Source organism: Cynoglossus semilaevis, chromosome 4 (assembly GCF_000523025.1).
Source record: "Cynoglossus semilaevis isolate Cse_v1.0 chromosome 4, Cse_v1.0, whole genome shotgun sequence".
Classification (NCBI taxonomy): domain Eukaryota; kingdom Metazoa; phylum Chordata; class Actinopteri; order Pleuronectiformes; family Cynoglossidae; genus Cynoglossus; species Cynoglossus semilaevis.
In genome coordinates this window covers 15,410,910-15,437,861 of record NC_024310.1, presented here as the reverse complement: position 1 = coordinate 15,437,861, position 26,952 = coordinate 15,410,910, and the positions used below count along the sequence as shown (strand labels likewise).

Below are 26,952 nucleotides of genomic sequence, written 5' to 3'. Positions count from 1 at the left end.
TGTAATGTTTTTAGCAGCTGATTGGCTGAGACCGCCAGCGTAGTTGTTTGAATAACGTGCAGTCACTCAGTGTGTTCAACATAAACTCCTGATTCTGTAAATGCTTGTTTTCAAACACAGATACGTGTCCAAACGTACGGAGTGTCCGGCCTATATTTTGATAACATTCACTGCTTTTGTAGCACGTGTCTCTCTGAGAGTCACAACTTTTTAAAAGTGTGTGAGACGTTGATGGCCTTCGTGGAGGTGTTCTCATCCCAACACCAACAGCATGTTCACCTCTCTCTCTCTCACTCTGCTGGTGAATATCTCTCGCTCTCCTTCAGTATTTGCAGAGTTGTTGTTTTTTTCTTTTTTCGGTGTGTTTCCTCAGCATGGAATTGCTTCTAATAATAATATTAATATCAACGATGTCAGTGGTAACTCCATGAATATAATAAAGACTTTGATGTTTTTGTAACTTTGTCTTCTGTTTTTTTCCCACATAAAGAGTCTAAAAGTTCATGTTAATTCTGCACGTGTGAATCTAACAGACACGTTAAACACCTTTATGTGGACACATGATATTTCAAAAATTGAGGAATATAAAAAGACCATCACTGCCAAAGGCAATGCTGTTTCTACCAACAAGGAAATGGAGGAGCTCTGGCAGAAAATTGTAACTTTACACTGAATAATATTATATTATATATAGTATAAAAATGTATTCAAGAATAAATAAAAGCTGACAACACCTAGTCAACATCGTCACAACAGTGTTTATTTTTTTAACAAATCCTTGGTAGTTACAAATGTGATTTTTACATAAATCAATAATAATAATAAATTACTCTGAAATATAAAACAAAATAGTAAAAAAACTCTAAGGGACTCCCAGCCCCTGATCCAGAGGCTGCAGGGATTAAAGTCTGAATTCCGCAGTGTAACCTGAACGCATCATCGATGTAAACATGTCACATCTGCAGCAGCTTTGTGCAGGTGATGCAACATCGTTTGGCTGACATTGTCCATTGTGTGACAAAGTGTGGGCAGCAGTGTCTCATGGAGATTTGACCTTTGACCCACTGCGCTGACGCTTCCTCCTGGCTCTGCGGTTTTTAAACCACACCTGGAAACAAGAGAGAGAACAGTTAATAACAAATAACTTTTAAACCTGGATTCGTCGTCATTTTCTCTTACACTGTTAAATACCAAATACAGAGCCTGGTGTTCAACAAGTTAGATTTTATTTTACACTCTTTTCACTCACAAGCTCAAACAAAACTCACTGAGCTCAGTGGGTAATTACAACTCAAATTTTCAAAATAACATTAAAATGATTTGAGAAATAAGGCAGACTTGACGTCTTTTCAAACTCACCCTCACCGTCTCCTCGCTCAGCCCGGTGCTCCTCGCCACCTGCGCTCGCTCCTCCACCGCAGGATAGTCCGTGACCTCGAACAGCGCCTCCAGGTGTTTGGTCTGACAGTCGGTGAACACGGTCCTCATCCTGGCCTTCTGACGTGGATGTGAGGTCATGTGTGTGTGCTGGTAGCCGTGGTGATAAGAAAACGGCGGGGACTCTGAAAAGAGAACGGAACAAGACACGTTTGTTTATGTACCTTTGGTACCGAGTGCGTTCTTTTGTTTTGGTGAACAATGATTTGACTTCATCAGCCCGAACCTCACAGAGCCGTCAGTAGTATAACATTTGTCACGCTGTACATTTGGAGCTAAATAATAATAAAATTAAATAATTTAAACTAAAATAACAGTCTGGTCTAACAAGTCAACCCGCTGCACGGAGCTCCAAAATACGTTGCTACTGCGAGCCCGAACAGTTCAAACCCACCCAGTGCCAGATCCACCTTTCTCCCAGCACCTTTCACTAACAACTTCAGACTTGGAACGTATTAACTTATCAACAACTTAGAACCGGGTCTGTTCACATACCTGTGGGTTCTTGGCTGCTGAGGTGCAGGAAAACTCCAGAGTTGGGGAAAATGCCGCTGCTGGTGAAGTCCGATCCACATGTGTAAAAAGGTTCGTCCACACACATCCCACCGACCTGTACCGGTACCGTCACGGAGGGCCGTAGCCTGACGGGGTCCAAACAGAATCCACCTGAGGTGAACCTGTGCAGGAACCCGTCAGGTGTGAAGTCCACGAGCTGCGGCTGCGGTGGAGCAGGTTGACGTGGACAAGGTTTGTGTCCCAACTGTGAAGACAGGATGCGCTCGATGCTGAAGTCAGAGACTCTGTTGCTTCCGTCCATGTTCAGGCTCCAGGTCCCACCCAGGGTCTGGGTCTGGGCTGAATCTGGTCCGGTTTTAAACGAGCACCAAACACCTGACAGTTCTTTAATGTGTTAACGAGCGGAGCGCATTGACTTTGATCCTTTGATCCAAGTCACAGATGATGATGACGATGATGATGATGATGATGATGGAGCTGGAGGCTCCATCACATCGACTCATGTGAACTAATGTTCATGACATCTTCAAACACAGTGATCAGTCTGCTCTGATCTGACTCTTCATGTTAATGAGCGACGTTTTTACCAAGTGATTGAACTAAACTGTACTCGGTGATGATAGGTCAGCAGTAGAAAACGTTGTTTAAATCTTAATAAAAAACACATTATTATATTTACTTTAATAAAGAGCTGACTATATATCTCTGCTTCAAAAGCCGTGACTAATGTTTTATTATATATGGCATTGAAAACACTCGGTGGTTGATGTGAGGTTGATTATTTTTATTGCTATTATTTTAAACGAGCAGTTGTGGTTTAACAGGACTTTCTTGTCGTACGTTTTTAATGAACCAAAGTAATATGTTAAAAATGTCACTTTGATACCTTATTATTTCTAAATTTCCGATTTAACAAAAAGTCATTTTCTATCATGTTTATAAAAATATATTGATTATACAATCAAAATGATAATAATATAGTTTTATTTAAATGTTTGATTTATTCCTATTCCATTTAAAACCCTTTCATCCTTCCAGTGAATCTGTGATGCGTGTTAGTGACCAGTAGGTGGCACCATACACATGGCAGTGATCGTGATTTTCAGGGCAGTTGTAAATGTTAACGTAAACATACACCTAAAACCTACTTTACACCTACTTTTTCAGCGTTTACTGCAGTACAAATACTGGCTACTGCAAACATACCTTCATTTTTGTTGTGTTACAATATTTAAAAAAGTTAATTAAACACAGAGAGAAAAGACATTGGCTCAAACGTTTATGTTAAAAACGTTTTCATATCTGTAATTTAATAAATGAAAAAATAAAATAGAACCGAGTTGGAAGACTCGTTAGTTTTCTCTGCACAGATGAAACCTCATTAAAGACATACAAAATATTAAAGTGAAACCAGTCTTTGTTTCTGTGTGGACCTTAAAGATCTTTGTCTCTGATCTCTGGACCATTCAAAGCCACGCTGCCATTTACACGTTTCCTTTGAAGGTGTTTGATGTACAGCGTCCAGTGAAACTGACCGGAAACGTCCAAACATCACAATGTGACATCACGTCACAGTGAAGATCCATTCATCGTAATGGCGTCAGTGATGGTGCGCTGTTAACATGCACCACCTTTTAATGAGGTCACATTACAGTAACGACACGCGCAACACACACACACACACTTACCTGGCCTTCACGTCCCTTTAATCCAGCCTTTGAAGTTGACTCCCGTGACATCAGAAAACACTGACATTAAACTTAACCAAACTAATTTGCCGCCATGTTACTTTTCCCGTCATGCAACGTTTACACACAGGGTCCTCACTTCCTGTTTATCTTTAATATTACCTTTACCTACTATTAAAGTGGCATCTTGTGGTTAAAACAGGAAATAAGAACCAAAATAATTCGCTGTTACGGTTTTCACACAAAACATTTAATTAAACATTAAAACATTGTTTTGTTGTTCTGCTTTAAATATTTAAAGACGGGTCTGAAGTAATAGTTATGAACAACAAATATTTTAAATCAAAGAATATACAGTAATTATCTTTTTTGAAAGTTAAAAAGTAAGAAAATGTATGAATAAAAGTAATATTTGACGTAAAATACATACATTTCATATAAATGTATTTAAATTATTGTTTTAAACTTTTAGCTGTTGAGTCTGAAATAAGTAAAACCTGCTTCCCTTAATTAAAATAAATGTTTTTTTATTTCATTTGGTAAATGTAATTGAAAACACGAAAGTGACATGTTTTTGTTTTTTTTACATTTTAAAATGAAAGTTGTGTTTGGATCAAATGGACACTTTGGTTTAATTGTTGAATGTAAATGTTTCTGTGACACAGTGTTGTCTCTTCTGAAGAAGGATCAATAACAGATCAATGAGTGTTTCTCTTTGAACTCCATTGATCTGATCAGTCACTGACTGTCAACAGGGGCACTGTAGTAAATGATCAGTCAGTTAAAAATGTGTGAATGTCCCTTTATCCTCGCCCTCAGTGTTTGTGTACAATCGACTGTCATCAGTCTCTCCTCCAGTCAACATCACTCAGGAGTCAGGACTCTCTGCTGACACCATGTTCATGTCAGTTACTCACTGTTATGTCTGCAATAAACTGAATTAAAAAAAATAAAATCTTTTGCATGTTTGCTCACTGTTATGTCTGCAATAAACTGAAAAAAAATAAAATCTTTTGCATGTTTTAATTAATTTCACATTAAATAAATGTACAATTACAAAAAGGAAAATATCAAATGACCTTGACTTTAATTAAGCTGTTAAACCTGAGGTTTGCGACACCCCTGATAGAAAAAGACCGGGGTCGGCCCTCAACCATCAGCATTGTAAAATGAAAATTATATGTTTCCTATTTCTGTACAAAATGACCCATGGACCGGTCCACGCCCTGAAGGTTGCGAACCTCTGCTTTATAAGAGCCAATGCATGAAAAAAGTCATGCTTTCTGAATCCAAATGTTTGACATTCCTACAGGAGCGGATGCGGCTGCTCCACCAATAAAGAGCTTCAGGTGTGTGTGTGTGTGTGTGTCTGGTCTCTCACACCATGAGTCAGCACGACCGTGGCTCAGACTGTTCATCGAGCCAGCTCCCTCCTTCTCCCCCTCCTCTGTCTGTCTGCTCTCCCTCTGCACTGATTAGTAAACATGGAGGAGTCTTTCCAGCGTCTCCTTCCGTTGCTCCTCTCATCCCTCGACCTCCTCTCTGACAGCTGTGCTCCTACATCCTGTTTTTCACATCATCACCTCTCACTCCTCGGTCGCCGTGTGCACTCATGCTCAGATACATCTGTATTTGTCCCAAAGCCGTAAATGAACTCCTCTGTCACTTCAGCACAGGGGTCTCCGGTGTTATTCAAGAGAACCCCCCCCACCCTCCCTCATTTCCCTCCATCCAATTTTTACCACATCATCCACATCAGCATCCATGTAAACTGCATATCATTATATTCAAAATAACCGATCACTTTATTCAAATAAAGTGCATTTTTAGAAGATAACCTCACCTGAGATTACCAGTTAACTATACTAATACTTTCAGTGAACAGTACACCAGGTGTGTATTGTATAAATGATTACGTTGAGGTCATTTCCCACTGAAGGAACTGCTGCTCACTGGCTGTTGTTTCAGATTAAGTTTTGATCCAGATTAATACAAATCCAAACCTCTTTTGATGAATGACATTCACTTCAATAATCCAATAATGAACTAGTCTAAATATTCAAGCGGCAGTACTAAATTATGACCAGCAGGAGGCGGTAAAGACAACTAGAGAAAAAAACACTGACACCTGTGTCTTCTGTAACGTGTCTCGTGTCCTCTGAGTATTCAAAGAACCTGATTGGTTTGTCAATCAAAACAATACGTGTGTGTATTATTTTTTTTGAGAGAAAACCGTTCCGCCTGTGACTTCGACTGTGTCCGTGTTACATCACAGACACAGACCAGACTGGTGTCACTGGAGTCTTTGGACGCTTCTGTAAATATAGTTGTGTATTTTCTTGAATATTTGTATTCTCTCTGTTTCACCGCCATCAGAGGTCACTCTTCAACATCTAAACAACACACTAGCTGTCCCTCCACCACCGCCACAGCCCTCCATTAATCAGCAGGTTAAAACAGGTAGAAAAACTCCCATGATGCCTTGCCGTTTAGTTGTTAGATTTTAGTCTTTATTGTACTATTGTTTTTTTTTTCTTGACAATTTGCTAGCGGACATGTGAAAACTTAGACCAAACAAAACATTATCATCATTAATTTTTATCATTATTATTATTATTATGGTTTAATTACAGCATATCATCAGACTGCAGTGACAGAGAGAACAGGTTTTCATAAAACAAAACCAAGAAAGAAAAAGAGAAGAGGAACAAACAGAACAGAAGAGGAACATTGACCTTAAAGGGACAGTTGAGGTTTTTTATTCTATGAGATGCTGACACACAGTCAGAACTGACACAGACAAGAGGACCTTACTGTACTGTTGTTGTTGTTTTTAATCTGAGATGTCAATCAACCGTTGTCTTTAAGAACTTTGCTGTGTGTGGCCACTGAGCGTACATAAGAACTGGATGGTGGTGGGCCACTGTTTTAGTCACTGTAACTGCTGCTAATCTGTTTGACAGCCAAGCTGAAATCAACTCTCACTTGACCTTCACACTAAACACTGGTCTCAACCATAGTTGATGGAAATAAAGTGAGAGTATGAACGTGATTGGTTACTGAGCATGATTGACAGCTGTGTGGTCCAATAAGAGGCTGGCAAAGTGGTCCCACAGGCAATGTTTACCTCCATCACCTCTGTGATGTTGGATTTGACTTTCGGAAAACATGATATCAGTTACGTGTTAGAGCTGTCATGCCCCTAGGGGGCGATGTTTCTGTCAAACATGTTCACACTTGGATGCTGGGACATGTGATGTCTCCATGGTGCTGGGGTTCGACTCCCTGCAGCTACCACCTGTCACTGATGTGGCCCCGCCCAGTTCTTATGTAGACCAGGGTCAGTTTCTCATGCAGCTCTTCTGTCCCTTTAAGCATCAACAGTGTTTTTGTCTTTTCTTTTTTATCCATGTACACAATAGAATAATAACAGTCTAAAAACATTGAACACACACAGAGCTGAAGACATCGCAGTGTTGGTCGGGTGGTGGCAGTCCTCAGGGCAGTTTATATACTGTAGCAACTCGCCTCCTGCTGTACTGTCAGGTTTCTACTGGGCTGGGGGAGGGTGAGGTGGAGGTGGAGGTGGAGGTGGAGGGGAGTTAGGGAGGAGATTACTACATGCCAAAATGGCCATCCATATAAAACTAACAGTCTTTTTTTTCTTCTTTTTGTTCTTTCAGTCCACCAATAGAAGGGGCCGGGGGGTGGTCTAGGTTAATTCTTTTTTTTTGTTTACTTTCTTCATTTTTTTTTTCTTTTCTCTCGTAGACAAATATAAAATCTTACGACAAGTGAAGAAAAGACGAATAATAAAAAAGCACTGGATGTTAAATGTCTGTATCTGTACATATTCACGTGTGGCAGGGGGCGGGGCTTGGTGGGTGATGGATGGGTGGGTGGGGTGTGAATTATTGCTTTCTGATTATTCGTTCACCCTTCACTACATGAATGGATTCTCTCTCGTTCTGTCATTCTCTCTGTGTCAGCGTGGTGACCTGCCATTACGACGCTTATTAGGGAGAAGGAGGAGGAGGGAGGGGTGGGGGAGGGGTGAAGGGGGTGAAGGGGGTGAGCTCCTTGCTCAGCGAATCCCGGGCAGTTCTAATCCTCTTTGTGTGGCCTCACACGTTTCCCGCCTTTTTTTCTGGTGAACGATAACAGAAGACATTGGGAGAACGTATTAAAGATCATAAGAACTGACAGTCGAACATGTGACCTGTGAAGAGACGGACGGGTCAGAACTCCAGAACTACAGCGTTAGACCATGAACAAAGACAACAACCACAACAACAACAACCAAACAACAACAGTGTTTTTAAATCTGAAAAATATATCAGCATCACTGCTGCATCATCAGTTATTCCACATAACTCTACAAAAATACTGTAGTATGTTGAGGATGCAGGGAGGATTTCCCATAATGCACTGTAGTTTGGTAAAAGGCTGCCAGCATGAGTTAGAACACTTCATTTCCTCTGAATTCCTTTGATTTAATGTAAAATATAGAGCTGTGTAGTCAGTAATAACAAATCACCTCCCCTTGCCTCACATCTACTAAGTTCATATCAACAGGAAGGAGTAACTTAAGCATTTAAAGATTGTTCATTCATGTTTGATCCTGAGTCGCCCATCTGTGGTGAGGGTCAAGGGTCAAATCAATGTGTGAATGTATTATTCATGGACTGAAGAACAAATGTTGGCAGTAAAAGCTCTGCCTGTAAACTGGTTATTATAGTGTAGTGTATGGACGCCCCAGAACCTGAGAACCCTGCAGTACCTCAGCTGACCACCGGTCACAGACCACCATTATAGTCAATGTTACAGTAACATGTTACTGCTGTTACTACAGAAATGACCCCCTCCCTCCCCCCTCACCCTCCACCCCTCCACAGTGTCTGGACAGTCTTTCTCCCTGCCTCACACACACACACTCACTGCTCAGACACTGCTTTTCTTATCCACAGAAAAAACGACAACAACACATGGAGCTGTTACTATTCCCAGGAAGCAGTGACCAGAGAAAAGCAGAAACAGTTGCTGCAACAAGGTCAAGGTGACAGTTTTATTCTGTCCTATAAACGAGGCCACGTTACAAATGTGTTTCATTTCCCTGTCTCCACCTCCTCCACCTGCTCCTCCTCCTCCCCTTTATGTCCCTGAACATTTTCCTGACAACTGTTGGTCTATTTTTCAGACTCTTGCTTCCATTTTATAAAACCTGACGTGTTTTTAATGAAATGTGACGACACCGAGAGAGAAGGACAGAGATAACAGAGGGCAGGAGCAGAGTGGGAGGGTGAATGTGATTGGACGAGGTGTGGGTGATTGACATCTGCATCACCAAGTGTTGTGTCTTAGAACACGATGAAGGTGACGTAGTCGCTACAGCTGCTGCTGCTGCTGCTGTGGGAACATCTGTCTGAAGAGATGATGACCAACAGGAAGAAGAAAACTGGGCACACCGATTGGTCAGGCTGAAAAACCCCAATCCCCTCCTTCAGCCACAAACAAACATCTCCTCACCTGCCTCATCTGCACACCACCATCATCGGCATCTCTCTGCTGGCCTCAGATATCTACCCTGACAGGTGTGTGCTCTACAGCCCCTCCTCTGTGGGGTTCTCTGGGTGGTCCAGACCAGAGTTTGGACCTCAGTGTGACGGTGGATCATTAAAACAGAGCTGTGTTTATATGAGACTCTGAGCTGATTTAAAAATAGATGTGTCATTAATGAAATGACCATGTGACTGACCTCCGCTACACTCAACAAGTGTGTGTGTGTGTGTGTGTGTGTGTGTGTGTCACAGTCTGTTTAACTACAAAACTCACATTGAACTTTGGCAAATTTAAGTGTATTTAACATGCAGGTGTGTGTGTGTTTTAATGACTAACGTTGTCAGTGTCTGATCCATCAACACCCTCACTGACCCCCAGCTCCTTCTCTAATTGGTCAGTTGCTGCTGACATAACATCGTGAACGATGGCCACCGCTGCCTCTCGAAGACCCCTCTTCCTCATCTCCTCCTCCTCCTCCTCAACCCACTCTTCCTGCTCCCTGCTGTAGTCTACCTCTAGCTCCCCCTGCGGGCTGTGTTTGGTGTTGTTACTGTCGTTGTTTGTTAGTGCTGCTGCCCCCTGTTGATGTTTGTTGTTAGTTTCTCCATCTTTGCAGCTGCTGTACTTTGGTGGCGGGTCAGAGTTGTTGTTGTCAAACTCTAACTCACCACTGATCACAGCCTCTGAGGAGTTGATGATCTGGGCGTTGGTCTCCTCTTTTACGCCTCCCACCTCCTTGGTCTTCTTCACGGGGCTGCTCTCTGTCGTCTTCTCCTCCTCCTGGTGATTGTGTGTGGCGTCCTCCTCGGCTGTACCGTTGGAGCAGCCGTTCTCCCCATTGGTCACAGGGGTCACAGGGGTCACAGGAGTCTCGGTCGTTGTCTTCTCCGTCTCCCCCCCGCTCTCCTCCACCGGTGCCATCTCAGACTGAGCGGCATCGTTGTCGTTGGTCTCCTCGGCTGGTGCCTCACTGTTGGTGGCTCCTTCCTCTGTGGCCTCTCCTGCTTCGGTGGCCTCTTCCTCCTCCTCCTTTGCGCCCTCGCCCAGGTCTACGCTGGTGGCCTTTCCTTTTCGCATGATGAAGTTTTTCAGCGAGACGGCTCGGCCGAAGTGCGAGCGCTTGGCCTTGGCTGACTTTCCGTCTTTGCCGTCCTCCGCTGCTCCTTCCTCACCTATGGGGAGAAGGAAGTTCATCATTAAAGTGTCTGAAAGAGAAATCCAATTTCTATTGATTATCTCTTTGGAAGAGAGTCAGCATTTCCCCTGAGGAGAAATTGATTTAAAAATGATTTAAATTAATTAATTACTGATTACTAGAGCAAATAGCAAAACTGTCTTGTGCAAATGGATTTAAGGCCTTTTTTTTCAGATGAAAGAAAACAGAAACCTCAGAATAAAATAAACCTTGAATCTAATGTTAGATGACCAGCCAGAGGAACAGGATGTGATAAAAGTGTGAATTGTTAAACAAAGAGATTTCTTATCCTCGCTCAAGTCTACAGTATCACCTCCATGTTAAATGAGGTAAAATGAATATGTTTCTACATATTTAACAATATCACACCGCTGGGTTTCATGAAGGACTTCCACACATCTGCCCAGACGTCTCCACTGGATTAAAAGCTCATTCTGTTGTGTCTTTTTATTTGCTTCTGAATGTGCATTTTGTCAAGGCTGGTATCTATGTTTTGATTGTGGCACAAAAACAAAAACACATTTAGCATTTTTTTTGTCTCACCTGAGGTGGTGGCTGCAGCTGCATCCTCCTCACCACTGGGGGCACACTCTGTGCTGGCTCTTTTAGATTTAGGAATCACACGCTTCTTAAAGTTGGTCCAGATTTCATTGGCATGGTGTGTCACAGTGCCACCTCCTGCTGCCTTCTCCTCTTCACCTCCTTCTGCCTTTTCCGTCTCCTTCTCACTCTCCTTCTCCTCACCCTCAGCCGTCTGGGCGGCCTCAGCTCCAGCCTCTGCCTCATCTCCTCCCTCTTCCTCTCCTGCTGCGGCTCCCTCCTCTGGCTTGGAGGTGTCAGCGGCGTCTTTGTCTGAGCTCTTGGCCTTGCCGCTGATGCCCACCATGGACGGATCCCTCTTTAGGCCCTGGAAGGTCCAGGATCGTTTTAGTTTCCACTTTTTCTGTCCTGACTCTTTGGAGTCCAGTGTAGAGGAGTCTCTGCCGCCTCCTTCTCCTCCCTCTTCGTCTTTACCGTCCTCCCCCCCAGCGCTGCTCTTCTTGTGTGTCTTCTGAGCCATCATCTTCTTGAAGGAGTGCCAGCGTTTCACGTGTTTGGTGGACGCTGAGGAGGTGGAGGCCTTCTGATCTCCCTCTGCACCTCCCTCTGCCTCTCCTGTGGCTCCTCCCTCTTCTGTGGTGGAGTCTACGGTGGTATTAAGTGCTTCAGGGTCTTGCAGCCGATCCAGAGACTTGGACCGGACCTTGATTTGTTTCTGGGGTTCTGCAGCGGCGCCGTCCTTCTTCTCTGTGCTGCGGTGGGAGAAGATCTTGGCCACAGGTTTTCTGATTAGGTCTCGAACCGTAGATTTAGTTTCTGCAGGTTTGGCCTTCTCCGCCTTCTTCACCTCCTCATTCTCTCCATTTTCTGGAGCCTTCTCAATAGCTTCCTCAGCTTCAGCACCTCCCTCCGCGGTTGCGGCCTCCTCTTCTTTCTCCCCCTCTTTCTCCGCCCCTTCAGTGGCGTTCTCCTCTGCTACAGCTGTGCTCTGCTCCTTCTTCTTCCTCCCACCCATCACCTTCCCCAGGCCACTCTTGTTGAGGAATGAGTCAAGGAACGAGGTCTTGGGCTCTGCAGAGGAGGCGTGGTCTGCATTCTGAGGAGGTGCCGCCTCCTCACCTGCTGCAGCTCCTCCCTCTCCGGTTTCTGCAGCTGCTGTCTCTGTATTATCGCTCTCTTTGTTGTCCACCATGTCGCTGTTGACGGCGGCACCGTCTGCGTCGCCGTTCACAGTCTCTGAATTTGTGTTGGCGTTTTGGCTTGGCTGCTCTTCATCTGCCGCCTTGGTCTCCAGGGTTTTACCGTCCTCCTGGACCACAGGTGCAGCGCTGGCCTCTGTCGCTGCCATGTTAGGAAGGACAAACAAATGGTACAGAAAAAAAGTGAGTTCCTTCCCTGACCTTCAGTCCTTCTCCTCTCTCTCTCTCTCTCTGTAGTCTTGTTCCTCCCACTGTGGTGTGGTGAAGCTCTCAGGTCATGGAGTGCAGGGTGGAGAGCATTGACAGTGTGGAGAGATTCTCAGCATCCTACTTGTCCTCCAAACTCCTGTAGAGCAGAAGAAGACGTGGCAGTGAGAAGGTGACACCAGAGAGTGCCGCAGCACAGATGGCTAATGGACTAGATTAACACCACATGTTCAATTAGTGAGCTCTGTGACATGGAAGTGCAACATCATAGGAGACCCTCAGTGGGGAGTGAGATGTGATTATGTCCCTGATCAGTCTCATATATAAAGACAAAAAGTCCTTCACTTTGATCAGAGATAAAGAGACGACAGTCGGCAGGTTGACGTTCAGCCTGTGCTCCAGGTCGACCTCGTCATGTCCTGGTCTACGACTGACGCGCGTGTGCTGATTTATCTTCAGCTGTAAGTTAACCTGTGAACTCTGTAGGCTCACGTCTCACAGTGGTTTGACGACCACACACACAGGAAGTGTCAAAATGATATTTATTGCCCACTGATTAACCCTTGTCAGGGCCATAGGGGGTGGAGTCAATCCCAGCAGTCATCAGCACAACCGTTCACACTCACATTCACACTTGTGCTCAGTTCAGAGCAAACAGTTCATGTTTTGGACTGTCAGAGGATTTGAACCTAATTTGGGATTATTGTTGTGAACCAGAACCAGAGTTAGTGTTGAGAAATGAATGTTAGTCTAGGTTAGTAAATGACAAACAAACAGGAGTTTACACCTGGACAAACAACAAACAAACAAACAAACCAGACCTGAATGTTTTGTTTCAAACTCTCTTCTTAATTAAAAAATCATATTGTCAACATTTTGCAAAAAAAATACAATTTTAAAAACTGGATTTGGAACTGAGTCCCTGCTGGACTCCAACACCAACCACCTAATGAATGAATCCACACACTGATGATGTGAGTCACACACTCACCCCTCCTCCCCCCACAGGAGAAGTTAAAGGATGAGTCAGAGTGGAGGAGCAGAGGGAGGGGTGGCAGGAGAGAACAGAAGGAGTCAGAGGAGGTGTCAACACATCACACCACACACTTGTTGAATTGGATCAGTGGAGACCAACCAGAGGAAGGCCCCCGTGGTACGGACGTCACCTCCCTCACTAAACTACATCACTGCAATATCTATATATATTACATGTATATTACTACTACTGCATATATAAATATATGAAATGGGCTAGGGGCGGAAGGAAAAACTACCACAGTGGGTTAAAGAAGGGAGGTGCAGTGGAGCTGCAGATTCAGACAGCAGTCTGACTGTTGTCACCTCTGAAGAACAGGGAGATCAAATGGATCGTAGATATGTGATGGACATGTCAGGGGAAGAACAGGGTGACGATGATGACGACGACGATGATGATGATGATGATGATGATGATGACGATGATGATGATGATGATGATGACACAGTCACATGTGACTCTGCAGCTCTGTCCTGGTGAGCCACTGTTGTCTCAGGGTGTTTGTGATGTTTAGTTAAATGGCTCAGCAGCAGCAGCAGCAGCAGCAGCAGCAGCAGCAGCAGCAGCAGCAGCAGGAGTTTGTTGGATGGTGGATGTGAGGCTGAAACCCCGAGGTGTTGGAACAGAAACACACAGAGAACGACAAAATGGTGGGAGGGTTTGGAGGGAGGAGGGGCAGGTTGTTAAAGAGGAGGATTGGTGCAGACACCAGCTGATGGTGAATCACATCAGTCTCTCTGTCTGTCTGTCTGTCTGCAGTGCTTGTCCTGTCTCCCTCCCTCTCTTCCCTTCTCCCCCTCTTATATGCTTTATGCCTCTGTTTCATTTTCACGCCTCATCTCCGTGCCTATCTCTCCTGATTCTGCTTCTCTCCGTTCTTTTTCACCCTCTCTTCCTGCCTGTTACTACATCTTTCACCCTGTTGTTCTCCCCCTCCTCTGTGTCATTCCTCCTCTCATGTTCCTGTCTGTCTGTCACATCCATTCATTTTCCTGTCTGATTGTCCTCATCTGTCGCTTTCCCTCATGTCTCCTGTTTTGCATTTCTCTGTCTCCGTTTGTCTTTTCTTATCTTGCCTCTGGTTCGTCCTCCTGTCCATCCTTGGATAATCTCCCTCTTTGTCTTTTTCTCCCTCCAGCTGTGACAACCACAGGGTAACACCTGCTGCATGTGAAGGTAACGAGCGCTGCTGCAGCACTTAGACAGCACAGTGACTCATCAGTTTGTGGTTAGGGACGGTGGAGGAGACAAAGGAGCGTCCACTTCACTCAGCTGAGGTCACAACAAAAGCCCAACTGCTTCCTTTCTCATCTCCTTCAATAAAAGACCAACTGGATCAAGTTGTGGAAAATGAAGATCATTCTCTCATTCAGAGTTCATGATGATGCAGCATGACAAAATACACCGATTTACACTGCTGCCTCACAAAGACAGGAGGAGCAGGAAGAGCAGGAGGAGAACCAGGGTGCAGGTAGAACCTGTGTAAAAGTCATTCTTTACCCAGCTCTGGCCTCAGGACATGGACACACAGACAACAGGTTCTGGACAGTTTACACAGAGCAAGGAGACAAATGTCCAGGCTGCTGCAGCTCTACCAACAACCACCAGGGCGCTGCAGACAGATGTCTGAGAGACATATGAGAGAGTAAGATGCAGACATCTACATTTTAGCAGCACATTTAGAGAACCAGATTATTCATAACATTATTACAATTTTATTACAACGGCTGTTCAGTCATGGTGCTGCTCAGGGTCTGCGACCCTCATGTTCTTTCTGTTTAAAAAATAGACACAGCTTATGCAGTGTTTTTTAAATTAATATCATTTCTCTACATCTTAAATACATGAAAAAGAAAAGAAAACTGCAAAAATAAACAGATGCTCTCCCAGACACCTGTGGAGGAGAAAGAATCATTTACAGTACTACATAAAATACTGTTTTATTGTCACCTGACAAACTGTGCTGTTCACTGTAAGGGTCACTTTGACCTCGATGACCTGGTCAGTTGCCTTTATGAAGCAGTGTTCATGTGTGAAAACCCCATCATCAACAGCCAACAGTCAAACAAACGTCCCCAGTCTGTTACCAGATGACTGTTTTCACAGTCCCCCGTCCCCCCCGTCCACCCCCCCACTGGGCCTGGTAATGAACATTTAATGCAGGGTCAATAGAGAAGCGGACAAACGTCCAATCACTGAAATCCACTCTGTGCTGTGATGATAACCTCCCTCTTCACACTTCACTGCAGACACCACCACAGCTCCAGGTCCTCACTGCAGCTCTGAGACTTCCAGTTCAGCACTGTGTAGTCTGTGTGTAAAGGAGGGCTCCCAGTGGACCACCATGACACTTGACAACACAGGAGGGAACCAGACAGTCCAGCTGTCAATCACACATGGTGTGGGAATTCAACAGACACGCACCGATTAGCAAATTGTCTGATTGTGGTCCAGGTGACAGCAGACAGGAAAGTGTTTATATTCTCATTAAAATAACCATGAAACACAAACTGCACTCAGTCCCAGGTCCTCTCTTCACTTCAACACCTTTCAAAACAAAGTACTCGGTGACTCGACTGAGGTACTAAATGAAAATGTCTTTTGTGTACTCAAAGTTCTGACAAACAACAGCTTGTTCAATAACAATAACCTCAGAAAAAAAGATGACTGTCATCTCCAAATGTCTGGAGGAGACAGCAGTGTTTTGACTGGGACTCTGCAGCAGGGAATGTTTTGAAACAGCGAAGAGTCAAAGTTGACACCAGGATTCATGCTGCTGCCTCTCCTCTTCCACAGTCAGATATTCCCTCAACTCACATCCTAAAATGTACAGCTTGTGTTTTCCATTTTTACATCAGTCCCTTGGAAGAATTTTATGGATCTAATGTTTTTCTCTCTCTCAGGTTCATAAATCAAATCCTACAGTTTTTTTTTTACTTCTAATTTCATCACAGAGACAAATACGATCACCTTTAAATAAAACGTATTTTCTTCCCTCACTCTTCTTGTTTTGTTTTGTTTTTTTTTTACTCAGGATAAAGGATTTTTTGGTCTGATGCAGTTTTACAGACAGTGACTCCAAACAAGTGTGTCTGACAACAGCCATTAACACAAGTCTGTGTCGGCTAATTATCAGACACAGTCATCAACAAAACAAAAACAGTGGCATTGATAACAAGTGTCTTCATCATCAACCCCCTGCACCTCAGGACAACCTCTGTCCCTGGTGGGAAGACACCGATGTGCTGAAAGAAGAAGATGAAGACAGAGAAGAAGAAGAAGAAGAGGAAGAAGCCACACAGATGATCAACTCAAGATAATAATAATAATAATGACAAATTCAGATCCTTTAGATAACCTTGAACGTCTGAAAGTGTCAGCTGTCTGTGGTTTCTTCACCTGAATCCAAACAAAAGTGCAGTCATTCTTCAGGTGAGGTCATGACCTCTGTGTCTGCAGGATGTGAATGAACATCAGAGGCTTCAGTCAAACCCCAACATTTGAGTCAAAGAGTCTCCACCTCACTGCAGGCGACGGTCCCTGCTGTGGGAACTGAACCTATGACCTGCTACACTGTGGCTTAATGAAGCAAAGAGCGTGTGGAGACCAGAACCGTGGACACTTCTATTCATCTGTGTGCTGTTAACATGGAGCAGCCCATAAATGAACCTTTCATGTAATCTGAACTGTGAAGCTGTGACCAGAGGAGGAGGAGGGGGAGGAGGAAGAGCAGGGGGAGTCTACCAACCACAGTGCCTTTAAATAACATGATGCAGAAAATGGGACCAAATCAGAATTTCATGGCCCAGAACACGACCATGACCAAATGATCCACACCAGAAACGGAGGGATGGATAGAGTTTGTGTGTTACAGCAGAAAATAGAAATTATTCTTTTTCTGAGGGGTTACAGCATCAACCCCTCCAGCAGATGGCGCCCTAATTAACTGCTTATGTGGCCTAACAGGCGGTTGTGGTGAAAAGGAAGTCTTTTTCTCACATGGAGACAAAATATAAATAAATCTTTTTAGCATTAGATTTAGTTTTAGAATCACTACAGAAAGGTCAAAGGTCAAGGTGTTCACTCTTAGATCAGAAACTACTGCAGTTTTATTCTGAAACCAGTGAACTCTATACCCTGTTGAAAACAGGAAGTGAAAACCAACACATCCATACAGATATGTTATGACCTGAAGGTGTCGCTGAAGTCTCCACACAAATCAGACCCAGCTGTTGATCACAGATCACGGTCTTCTCAGACCTTCATGTAGACCTGGAGTGTATTAAACCCTGTTGAAGCTCAGCTACGATGGGCAGCAACGGAAAACTTTTGTAAATTGGGAAGTGGGCGGGGCTAAAACTGGTCTTCTGCATGCTGGTGGAGAAATTCCTTCATTGGTTCAGTGGATCATTTTTTGTGGCAGCTTCTGTGGAGTCAGTGAGATCGCATCAGCACCAAGACTAGTGTGTGTGTGTAAACCCCACAATTCCAGGAGTCTCTGTCTATTTGTCTGCCTGATGGAGGATTTATTTCTTTTTTCAGACCAGTAAATACTAGTGTGACCTACTTTTTCTGCCTGAATATCAGATGACGCTCTGAAGACACTCGCTCAGAGGAGACATTACAATCTCCTTTTGGCCAGGGAAAACATTTCACATCAGAAATGTACTAAAGTAAAGCGAAGGACGGGACGTGTCAGCAGGTCGGGTCGGAGCAGGAGCCACCGTGGGACATCGTCACACAGTGAAATCTCTGCAGAGGCTGAAGGAACAACAGTGTGGCCAGAGAGCGGGAACAATGTTCTCTCCATGAAGATTTCAGTCTCATCAGGCGTTCGTCGCAGAAGAACGACACACTCCATTTCTTCTCTCTGCTGACAGAAGCAGGTATACAAACTTCTAGGTCAGACTCTGAGGCTGTTCTGTCGTTAGGAACAGGTTCAGAGCGAAAACCAAATGTTTTCAGTCTGACTGGCACGAAGAGAGATGAGGCAGCGTTGTTCAGTCACAGTGTGTCGGCTCCAGCTGATAAACTGTTGTTTGTTGTTGTTGTTGTGGTGGATCAGAGCCAGGTTAGCAGATTAACACCCAGTGTGAAGGTATTAGGCTCCAGTATTAACCTAAGCTGCTGAGTGTCTTATTTAAACCTGATCACAATGACAGAAGCACTTCACGACTGCCTGGAGTTTACACTGAAAAATCAATCTCCATCCACCAGGTGGGCCAGATGTCACATGGGCTGGATCATATACCCCAGTACTGTGCTATCAGGGCTGGGAGTCAGGGATATAACCAAAATTCCTGCACATATTTGAGAATGTTGCTCTGTGGTATATTGAATACTGCAGATAGAACTGTGACACTGTAACAGTTCTGTCTAGGAAACAGCAGAACTACGATGGTTCTAAAGACGTGGTGCGGGGTTATTGTTCATTTAATGAACTGAAGTCAAGGCCAGGCATTTTCTCTCTCCGAGCAGTTGTAACAAAACAGACATCATTCAAAACAAAACAGCGGTTTTCAAAGTGGGGGGCGCAGACCTATTTCAGTGTAGCCCATTTGTATAAAGTTCAGTGGAGATTTAAAGCAAAAGCAAAAGTGAGTGATTCGACATGGGGTAACAACAGTCACAACTAAGACCTGGAGCTGATGTCCCTGTGGTGTCCCTGTGGTGTCCCTGTGGTGTCCCTGTGGTGTCCCTGTGGTCCACGGTGTTATTAAAGCTCATCTCCGTGGAAATAATGTTTTTTTTATATATTTCCAAAGATCTATGTTTGGTTCTATTAATTCTCCACAGCAGAATCATTCTGGCCTGGTGACCAGACACACACATCCTACTTTCACTTGGCCTACATACAGAACCATGTGATGATCCAGTAGTGCTGGTTTGCCTGTGTTGGGCCGGGTTCTAAAGCTGTGGTGCACATTCTGGACCAGACATGCAACACAAAAATATTGGACATCAATGCTGCACTTAGGCATCTGTACCAGTTTGGTTATGTGCTAGGGTACTGCACTAGTTCAACCATTTGACCTCACCTGTGACATTTACTTGACCTGGGGGCAGAAGGATCAAGAGGAAAGTAGATTTTCCTGTAGGGAGCAGTTGAGTTTGAAACTACATGACACTTGATTTAAGCCTGTTAAATCCATCAGAGGGATTAGAAGAGGCCACACACACACACACACACACACACACACACACTCTCACACAGGTGGACATGTCTCACACACACACACATACAAACACCAGTCTGAGTGCTGATGTATCTGAAAGTCAGACACTGCTGTGAAGATGACATCAATCGGTACTATAACACTATTAGAATCATCATTATCATCTATGGATTCTCTGCTGGTGTTTGGGTCTCAACTACAGGTGCCAGGTCTTCTAATCTAGACTGGTGGGTCTGTGGTAGGTCTGTCTGCCACCTGCAGGTTCAGGGTTTGTCAGGATGAGCATCTGATTAAAAGACAAACTAAAAGTGATTATTTGCTGTGTCAATAAAAACCAGGTTTGGGTGTCAACCCAAACCTGCTGATGCACCGGTGGTCTGTGTCAACGCTGGACCACCCTGATGACAACGTAGACAGTTGTTACCAACACTGGAACTCCGTGACTGTAGACACATGTACAACGGCAGTCAACAATGTAAGCTGCCCCGTGATTGGTCACGTGTCATGGGTCGGACTTCTCAAAGACCAGAATGTCCTCAGCTTTAAATATTTGGTGTAAGCACGAACAGGTTTGGACGCATATGAGAAATAAGTCTTGGCTCCAAACTCTTCCTCTCACTACAAAGGAGCCTGTGAGATTAAAGGAGCATTCTGTCTTTTCTCCTCTGTCCTCCCCTGTCCATAGTAGCATCATTATTTCAGTCCATTATGGTGTTACAGAGGCTGACTCACACACTCAATGCCTCATTTCTGTCCTCCATGGGAGCCTTCTATAGAGGCTAAGCTCCCTTCTCCAACAGAGAGGCCCCTTCATGATGCTCCCCTCCTCTCATCCTCCTCGCGCTCCTCTCCCTCAGACACAGACAAGCCTTTATCTGCCCATCATGTGCTCGCACTGGCTCTCTCTTTTTTCTCCAGTGTGACCCTGTTTTCCTACAGCCACCAGGCATGTCAGTTAGGATGGAGAGGCTGAGGGTGACACGCACATATCAGCACATCAACACACACACACACAGAGCATGGAATTCTTGTCTTATACGCTGCATGTTCCCATCTATGTGTGAAGCCTTTATGTGTGTCTGCATCCATGAACATGGCCATGGCTTCGTCCAGACATTCCACACATATTTATCCTAATTTCAGCCATTTCTAAAGTTAATGGAGCAGATTTGTTCTGACTTGGAAGTTGCTGTTGTTCACTCAGAGTAACATGTAGTACTGCTGCAGTACTGGCCATCCATGCTTTAGTTTGTACCTGAATGTCCTGGTAAGCTTTAGTCAAAATAATCACTGGCTTCAGCAAATCTGAAAGGGTTGTATCACAGGACGGTAGGTTTAGCACAGGTTTACTATGCTGCAGTGTTTGGCACTGACAATAAAGGCTGTTTAGTTCTGTTCTATTCTATATCACCTACAAACGGTGTGTGTGGTAAAATGTAGTGTGGGCGAATTGACAACAGTTCTCACACACGAGTCTCATTAGGTTTGGGTTTGTATTCCATCAACATCCAAAAGGGGGCAGTCTAAGAGCAGTCTAACCTGGGATATATCATCAAACCATTAGTAAAAAAACCCATGTTTTACAGTCAGCTGTCAAAAAATCTGCAAAGAGTGGTTTGATTTTGATTGTCTTTCTGTTGAGTCCTGGTTTGACTTCAGACCTGGGACCTACTGTAGGACTGTACTGTATGCAGATTCCTGAACTCCTGAAAGTCTCCTGAACCTGAATCGATACTGATGAATAGAATTTGCACCTAATGACCCACAGCCACCATTTTAACCCACAACAGTGAACTAAACTACTCTGAGATTGACTCCTTCATCACTGGCTCAGTTCATTGTTAAAACAACAACAGGGTATTGATCCTGCTCATACACACTGCCCTGTTTTAATGCATTGCCTCACATTCCTCTTCACGAATAATCAGTGCACAACTTAACCCATGACGAAGCCTGACGTGGATAATGAACAGCAGCAGAGGCTAAAAATGTGCACCATCTATGATAATGTTATCTCATCAGATGTGCAGGAGAACTTTCTTCACATGTGTAATTTTAGGCTATGATAGTGGAGCAACAATCACTGCTCGTGTTAGTCTTTCCAATCAAGGCTTCAGCAGTTAGCTCAGAGCAACTAACTCTAACATTGTGGATGAATCTCTTCTCTTCTTAGTGGAGTCTGTTTATCAACCAAAGCTTAGACACGTTTGCAGTAACAGCTGTAACATTATACTGTTAGAACATCCAGCACACAACAAAGGATGTGAAAAATGAGAATCTACACAGACACCACGCTAACAGGCCACCACAGAACATCTGGAAGAAGTTTGGTGAAGAATTAAAAACAAGAGTGGATAAGGAACCAAAGTCAAGTGCTGACAGTGAAAACAAAGAAAATGAAGAAGAAGGAAAAGGACAAAGAAGGAGAAGAGGAAGAGAAAGAGGAAGAAAAAGACATGGGAATTAAACCAGAAATCATGTCATCTTAAAACTGTTCCTGTAAACACTGGTAAATGTTTTTCTTTTACCCGTAAAAATACTCAAACACTAGAGTATTTCTGTCTATCGTCATTACCTATTCAGCCTTCGTTAGAATTATTTCAAAAATTCATGTGGTTCAATAGTTCTATTTTTATCACAGTCTACTGCTTATTAACTGTTATTATTAATCTGAAGAGATTTTATAAATGTTGTACTCTATATAGATGTTTAAATGTAGCTCTCTCTGCTGCTATCTACAGTTAAAATGTTTCAACACTTTAGAATTTCTATCAAATTTCTTCTCTGTTTTTATCAACATTTCTTCTTCATTTTATTTTCCTTGTTTAATCCTGTCAAAGCTGAGGCGCGCTCCCGGCTCTGTGTGGAGGGGGCTACCCTCCAATGCGCATGCTCGCGGCAGCAGGTGCCCGAGCCCTCTTTGAGAAAGAAATCTCGTTTGCATTGCTAATGAGCTCCACGGAGCCCCCTCCCCCTCCATTTCAGGGCCAAACTTCTAATATGGCGACGGTGTCGTTTTTATCATGATTTTAACTGAAATGTGCAAATAAAAAAATACAGTTTTATTTGCTTTTACTGCAGCGGGGACAATAACGACAAGATAATTAATTTACATTACAGACAAAAAAAAAACGGAGGCGCGGAAAGGAGGTCACAGACTCTGACGATGGATGTAACATTATCAAACACACACACACACACACATCTGTGTGCATGTGCTTCCACCATCACAGACACCGAAGGAACAATGGACTGAGCAGCAGACAGATCGATTAATGATCAATATCGATTATTCGATTAGTGATCAGTAACTGGACGGCAGACAGGAGCAGCGAGCTCCAGCAACAATAGACGGGGGCCGGTGGGGGGTGGTGGTGGTGGTGGTTGTGGGGGGAGTAAGACAAACAAGAGGGCGCCAAATTCACAACAACAGCCCCCAATGAGTGTGTATATATGAGAGGTGACGTCACCCCCTTCTTTTATCAAATGTCCACACTGTAAACAGGAACACTAATTCTGATGCCATCAGTGATGACGTGATTCTGATGATGACCTCCTTCACGCACGTTTGAATGATGCGCGACCATGTGCGTGCGTGCGTTTTTACACGCGCTCCATAAATTTGACCAACAACCCGCCCCCGCCCCCACCGACGGCCGTCTCGCTTTTATTTTTCTCATGTTGTTGTTTTTGTTGTTGACGGTGGTGAGCAGCGCAGACACCTGACAACATTTGGACTGATCTTCAGAGCAAGTGACACGAGCTGATGGTGTTTGACCTGTCCGTGCACACACACACACACACACACACACTCTAACAGTAACACACGGCAACAATAACATGCAGCAACAGTACCACATGTTTCTCTCACAGTCGTACCACTGGCTCTCCGCCTGTTACTACACCAATCGGACTACAATCATCTCAGTTATTGTTTGGTAGAACAACAATGTTCAGTTTCACAGGGACCAGGTTCTAACTCCATGAATCCCGATCAGACACATGGACCAGTTTGACCAGACCGGTCCGGACCATGTGTTTGACCCCTGCTGCTCTGTAACCACACGCACGCGCACGCACACACACACACACACTCATCATCATCATTTTATCATAATCCGTCTCTTTCATTAGCGCGCGCATCTTGAACCACAGCACTCGGTGTAACTCAGTGTATTGTGCTCGTCCGCCTCCACCCCCCACACAAAAACACACGGACCTCCATCACCTCTGTGCCCCCCCCCCACACACACACACACACACAGCCCCACCACTCCCACCTGTCCCCCTGTTGCCAGGTTAACCCGACCGTCCTCCGTCGGACCTGTAGCCTCAGCTGCTGCAGGACAAGAACACACGGTGAAGACGGCTGACGGACAGGAGACAGACGGAGGGACAGACAGCAGAAGGATGATGAATGGAGCTGACATGCAAACAAACAAACAAACAAACCGACAAACCTGTTCGTGCGCGTAAATCCTTTTCCGGGCGCGTACAGAGAGAAGGATAATGAGCTTGTTGTGGTGAACGGGAAAAGACGCTGCCGCCACTAAATCCACCCAGCCATCCTCTGTCTGTGTGTGTGAGGGAGAGAGTGTGTGTGTCTCAGTCTCTCTCTCTCTCTCTCTCTCCGTCTGTCTGTGCATTAGTCTCTCTCTCACTCTGTCTTGAGCTCCTGCACGCCTCTCTTTCTCTCTCTCTCTCTCTCTCCGCTCTCTCTATATATCTCTCAGCCAATTGTTTGAGATGGAATTGGCGCGAGGGGTCGCGCAGCGGGACGTTGGCATGTTGCACGCGCACGCGCAGACAACACACACATACAAAGACGGGACGCCTTCTCCCTCACTAGCTCGTCAACGGTTGCTATAGGCAACCGTGAAAGACCATACCAGCCCCCCTCCCCGATGTACCCCCAAACCTGCGTGCAAACACACACACACACACACACACACACACAAGACACACAGAAGTTCTTCACTGAAAGACATTAGCCACTCTTTGACCCGTGAACCACACTTTTAGTATCCTAAAATATAGTAGGATTAATAAATCCTAGCTCTTATCCAGGGCCGACGCTGGGCTTTAAAGATATCCTCACATTCAGAGAACCTGTGAAAAAACCTCCACTAATGTCATTATTGACAAATATATCCTTAAATACTAGTACACACACACACACACACACTCCACATAACCGTGGTCCTGTGTTTGGTAGTTCAATTGAACCTTGAACATCCTTGAAATCAAAAAGTCCTCAGATGAAAACCTGTCCTGACGTCTCAGTGTGGACCAGACTGAAGGGACTGAAGGCTGGAGGTCTCTACAGCTGACATGTGCTGCTGCTGCTGCTGCTGCTGCTGCTGCTGATGATGCATGAAAGCATTTTCAAAAGGAATGTTTAAAATGCATAAAAATACATGAGGGGGCAGAAAGAGAGGAGGCAGAGAAAGAGAGAGAGGGAGAGAGGGCAGAACTTTAGTTCTGTCCATTCACCCCTCAGCCATTGTTGAGTACGCCAGAACAATGGGGTGAAGGATCAGGGGCAGCAAAAAGAGGAAGAGGGAGAGGGAGGGGGGGGGGGGGGGGGTAAAGGGTGCAGGGGTGAATTGGGGGGTTGACAGGGAGAAAGAGGGAGGCCGAGGTTGAAGAGGCACCTTTCTCTCCTCTTTCACATATCAGCCCTCATTAGAAGCTGCAGCAGCATGAACTGTCATCTCCACTGAAACATGGAGCTGTGGTCCAGTCCACGTGGAACAGCTCTGAACTCTGGGGTGGGTGAGGGGTGGTGGGGGGCAGCTGCAGCAGGAAGATGACTGTGTGAGTTCATTTTTGGACATTGTTACATAAGTACAGACACTCCCCTGTAGGTGGTGCTGTGGAAGCAACTGTAAGATTCTGGCCTGGCTGAGTGTGGTGGCACAACATTCATTTTTGACAATAGAACGGGGACAGGGCAGGCTGTGGTTAATGCCCCTCAGACTAGGGTGCAGTCAGATCCCTGTTCCCGTGTTAACACAATAAGGAAGAAAAGTGCATTTAAAACAGTTCCATGCACCATTCTGCTCAGTGACCACACAGACAGGTTCTCCCTCCACAGCAGACCTTTTTTGTGGTAAAGTAAAAGTTGAAATGAATTATAAAGAATATAAAGTCCACTGCTGGGCAGTAAAATGGAATGCGCAGATTAGGGAGGACAGGTCGGAGGAGTCTTAGTGGCTCCTCTTCTGGCGTTCTCCTACATTATAGAGAGGAGAAAGGAGACAGGAGCAGCTGTAGTTCAGATTATGATTTCTTTGTTTGTGAGTTTGTGTATCAACCAAGTAGTTCCAAGTACCCTTGAAGTAGCTCTCAGCTCCAGAAAGGTTGGTGACCTCAACACTCACTCTGCTGTGTCAATAAAGCTTTGACTTTACATCTTCAACCTCCTGTCTTCTGACCTAAAACCTGGTTTATGTCCAATACTGAGTTCACAATGTGTACACCAACCTACCACACGGAGCAGCATCGTGGCAGTTCACTGCTCCTTTTCCACAGACTGGCTGAAGGCTGGTCTGCATGTGGTGTTCAGATAGTAGAGCTGAATAGATAGTGAAACTTCTACTCCTGCAGCCAGCCCTGTCTGTTTGTCTCAGCTGTAAGATGTCTTCATCACCCTGTCTCTGCAGCTCCTCTTTTACTCCCCCAGTCTCCCACCTCACCCTCACCTGTCTTTATTTTAGATGTTTTCTCACTTCTCTCCTTTAACATCTCACTTTACCCTTATATACACCCCCGCCACACACACGCGCGCACACACACACACACTGAATTCAATGTTGTATGAATGTCACCAGACAGCAGCCTGTCTAGACCACTCTGATGACGGAGTCTCTCTCTACACACTCACCCATCCATCCATCCATCCATCCATCCATCTATCCATCCTTCCCTCTCACTCTCTCCCATCCTCCCACTCTCTCACCTTTTATGTGCGAGTTGGTTTTAATCAGTGACAAAAACAACAGACAGAGATGAAGACAACAATAGGTCAAAGGTAGGACAGGGGTGGACAGCAGAAGCACAAAGACAGATATGAGACAGAAACGTGAGCCTAAAAACAAACTGGCCCACAGTGGCATATTGGCAGAAGGCAGGGGCTGATGGGTAGTAAATAATAGTAATAATGATGGCGGGCAGATAGAGGAGAAGAGACAAGAAGGAGAGGACGGACAGATTTAGGGACAAAGTTAGGACCATGTGACTATGGAGGAGAAACGGACAGTCATGAGAGGAAGTGGACAGGAAGTAATAACTGGGTCACATAATGGAACTGAAGGAGAAAGAGAGATCAATGTTATCAATATTTTAGGGTATAATATTATAAATCCATGGAGGTAACAACAGTCAGTAGTGTTGTTAC

The 26,952-nt window shown here is 44.7% G+C and overlaps 2 protein-coding genes across 2 annotated transcripts; both read right to left on the bottom strand.

The window, feature by feature from the left end:
* Positions 1-771: 771 nt before the first annotated feature.
* dharma lies at positions 772-2,652 on the bottom strand. The gene is made up of 3 exons (XM_008309540.3): positions 1,933-2,652; positions 1,360-1,562; positions 772-1,108 (listed from the first exon to the last, which is right to left on the bottom strand). Exons 1-3 carry the CDS (start codon positions 2,252-2,254, stop codon positions 1,040-1,042), a joined length of 594 nt encoding a protein of 197 aa, XP_008307762.1. The 5' UTR covers positions 2,255-2,652; the 3' UTR covers positions 772-1,039.
* Positions 2,653-6,129: 3,477 nt separating this feature from the next.
* On the bottom strand, positions 6,130-24,211 carry LOC103378353 (spore wall protein 2). Its single transcript, XM_008309539.3, has 4 exons — positions 24,014-24,211; positions 10,939-12,480; positions 9,869-10,372; positions 6,130-7,788 (listed from the first exon to the last, which is right to left on the bottom strand). The coding sequence occupies exons 2-4, from the start codon at positions 12,281-12,283 to the stop codon at positions 7,766-7,768; spliced, it is 1,872 nt and encodes a 623-aa protein (XP_008307761.1). The 5' UTR covers positions 12,284-12,480; positions 24,014-24,211; the 3' UTR covers positions 6,130-7,765.
* Positions 24,212-26,952: the final 2,741 nt, after the last annotated feature.

Excerpts from the sequence above, each read along its gene's own strand:
- LOC103378353 (XM_008309539.3), bottom strand. The coding sequence starts at position 12,283 with ATGGCAGCGACAGAGGCCAGCGCTGCACCTGTGGTCCAGGAGGACGGT. Across the intron at positions 10,373-10,938 it reads AGCTGCAGCCACCACCTCAG|GTGAGGAAGGAGCAGCGGAG; the intron begins GTGAGACAAAAA and ends TTCTCCCCATAG. Across the intron at positions 7,789-9,868 it reads CTCAGAGGCTGTGATCAGTG|AAAAAAAGGCGGGAAACGTG; the intron begins GTGAGTTAGAGT and ends ATCGTTCACCAG.
- dharma (XM_008309540.3), bottom strand. The coding sequence starts at position 2,254 with ATGGACGGAAGCAACAGAGTCTCTGACTTCAGCATCGAGCGCATCCTG. Across the intron at positions 1,563-1,932 it reads CAGCAGCCAAGAACCCACAG|AGTCCCCGCCGTTTTCTTAT; the intron begins GTATGTGAACAG and ends TTCTCTTTTCAG. Across the intron at positions 1,109-1,359 it reads TGAGCGAGGAGACGGTGAGG|GTGTGGTTTAAAAACCGCAG; the intron begins GTGAGTTTGAAA and ends TCTTGTTTCCAG.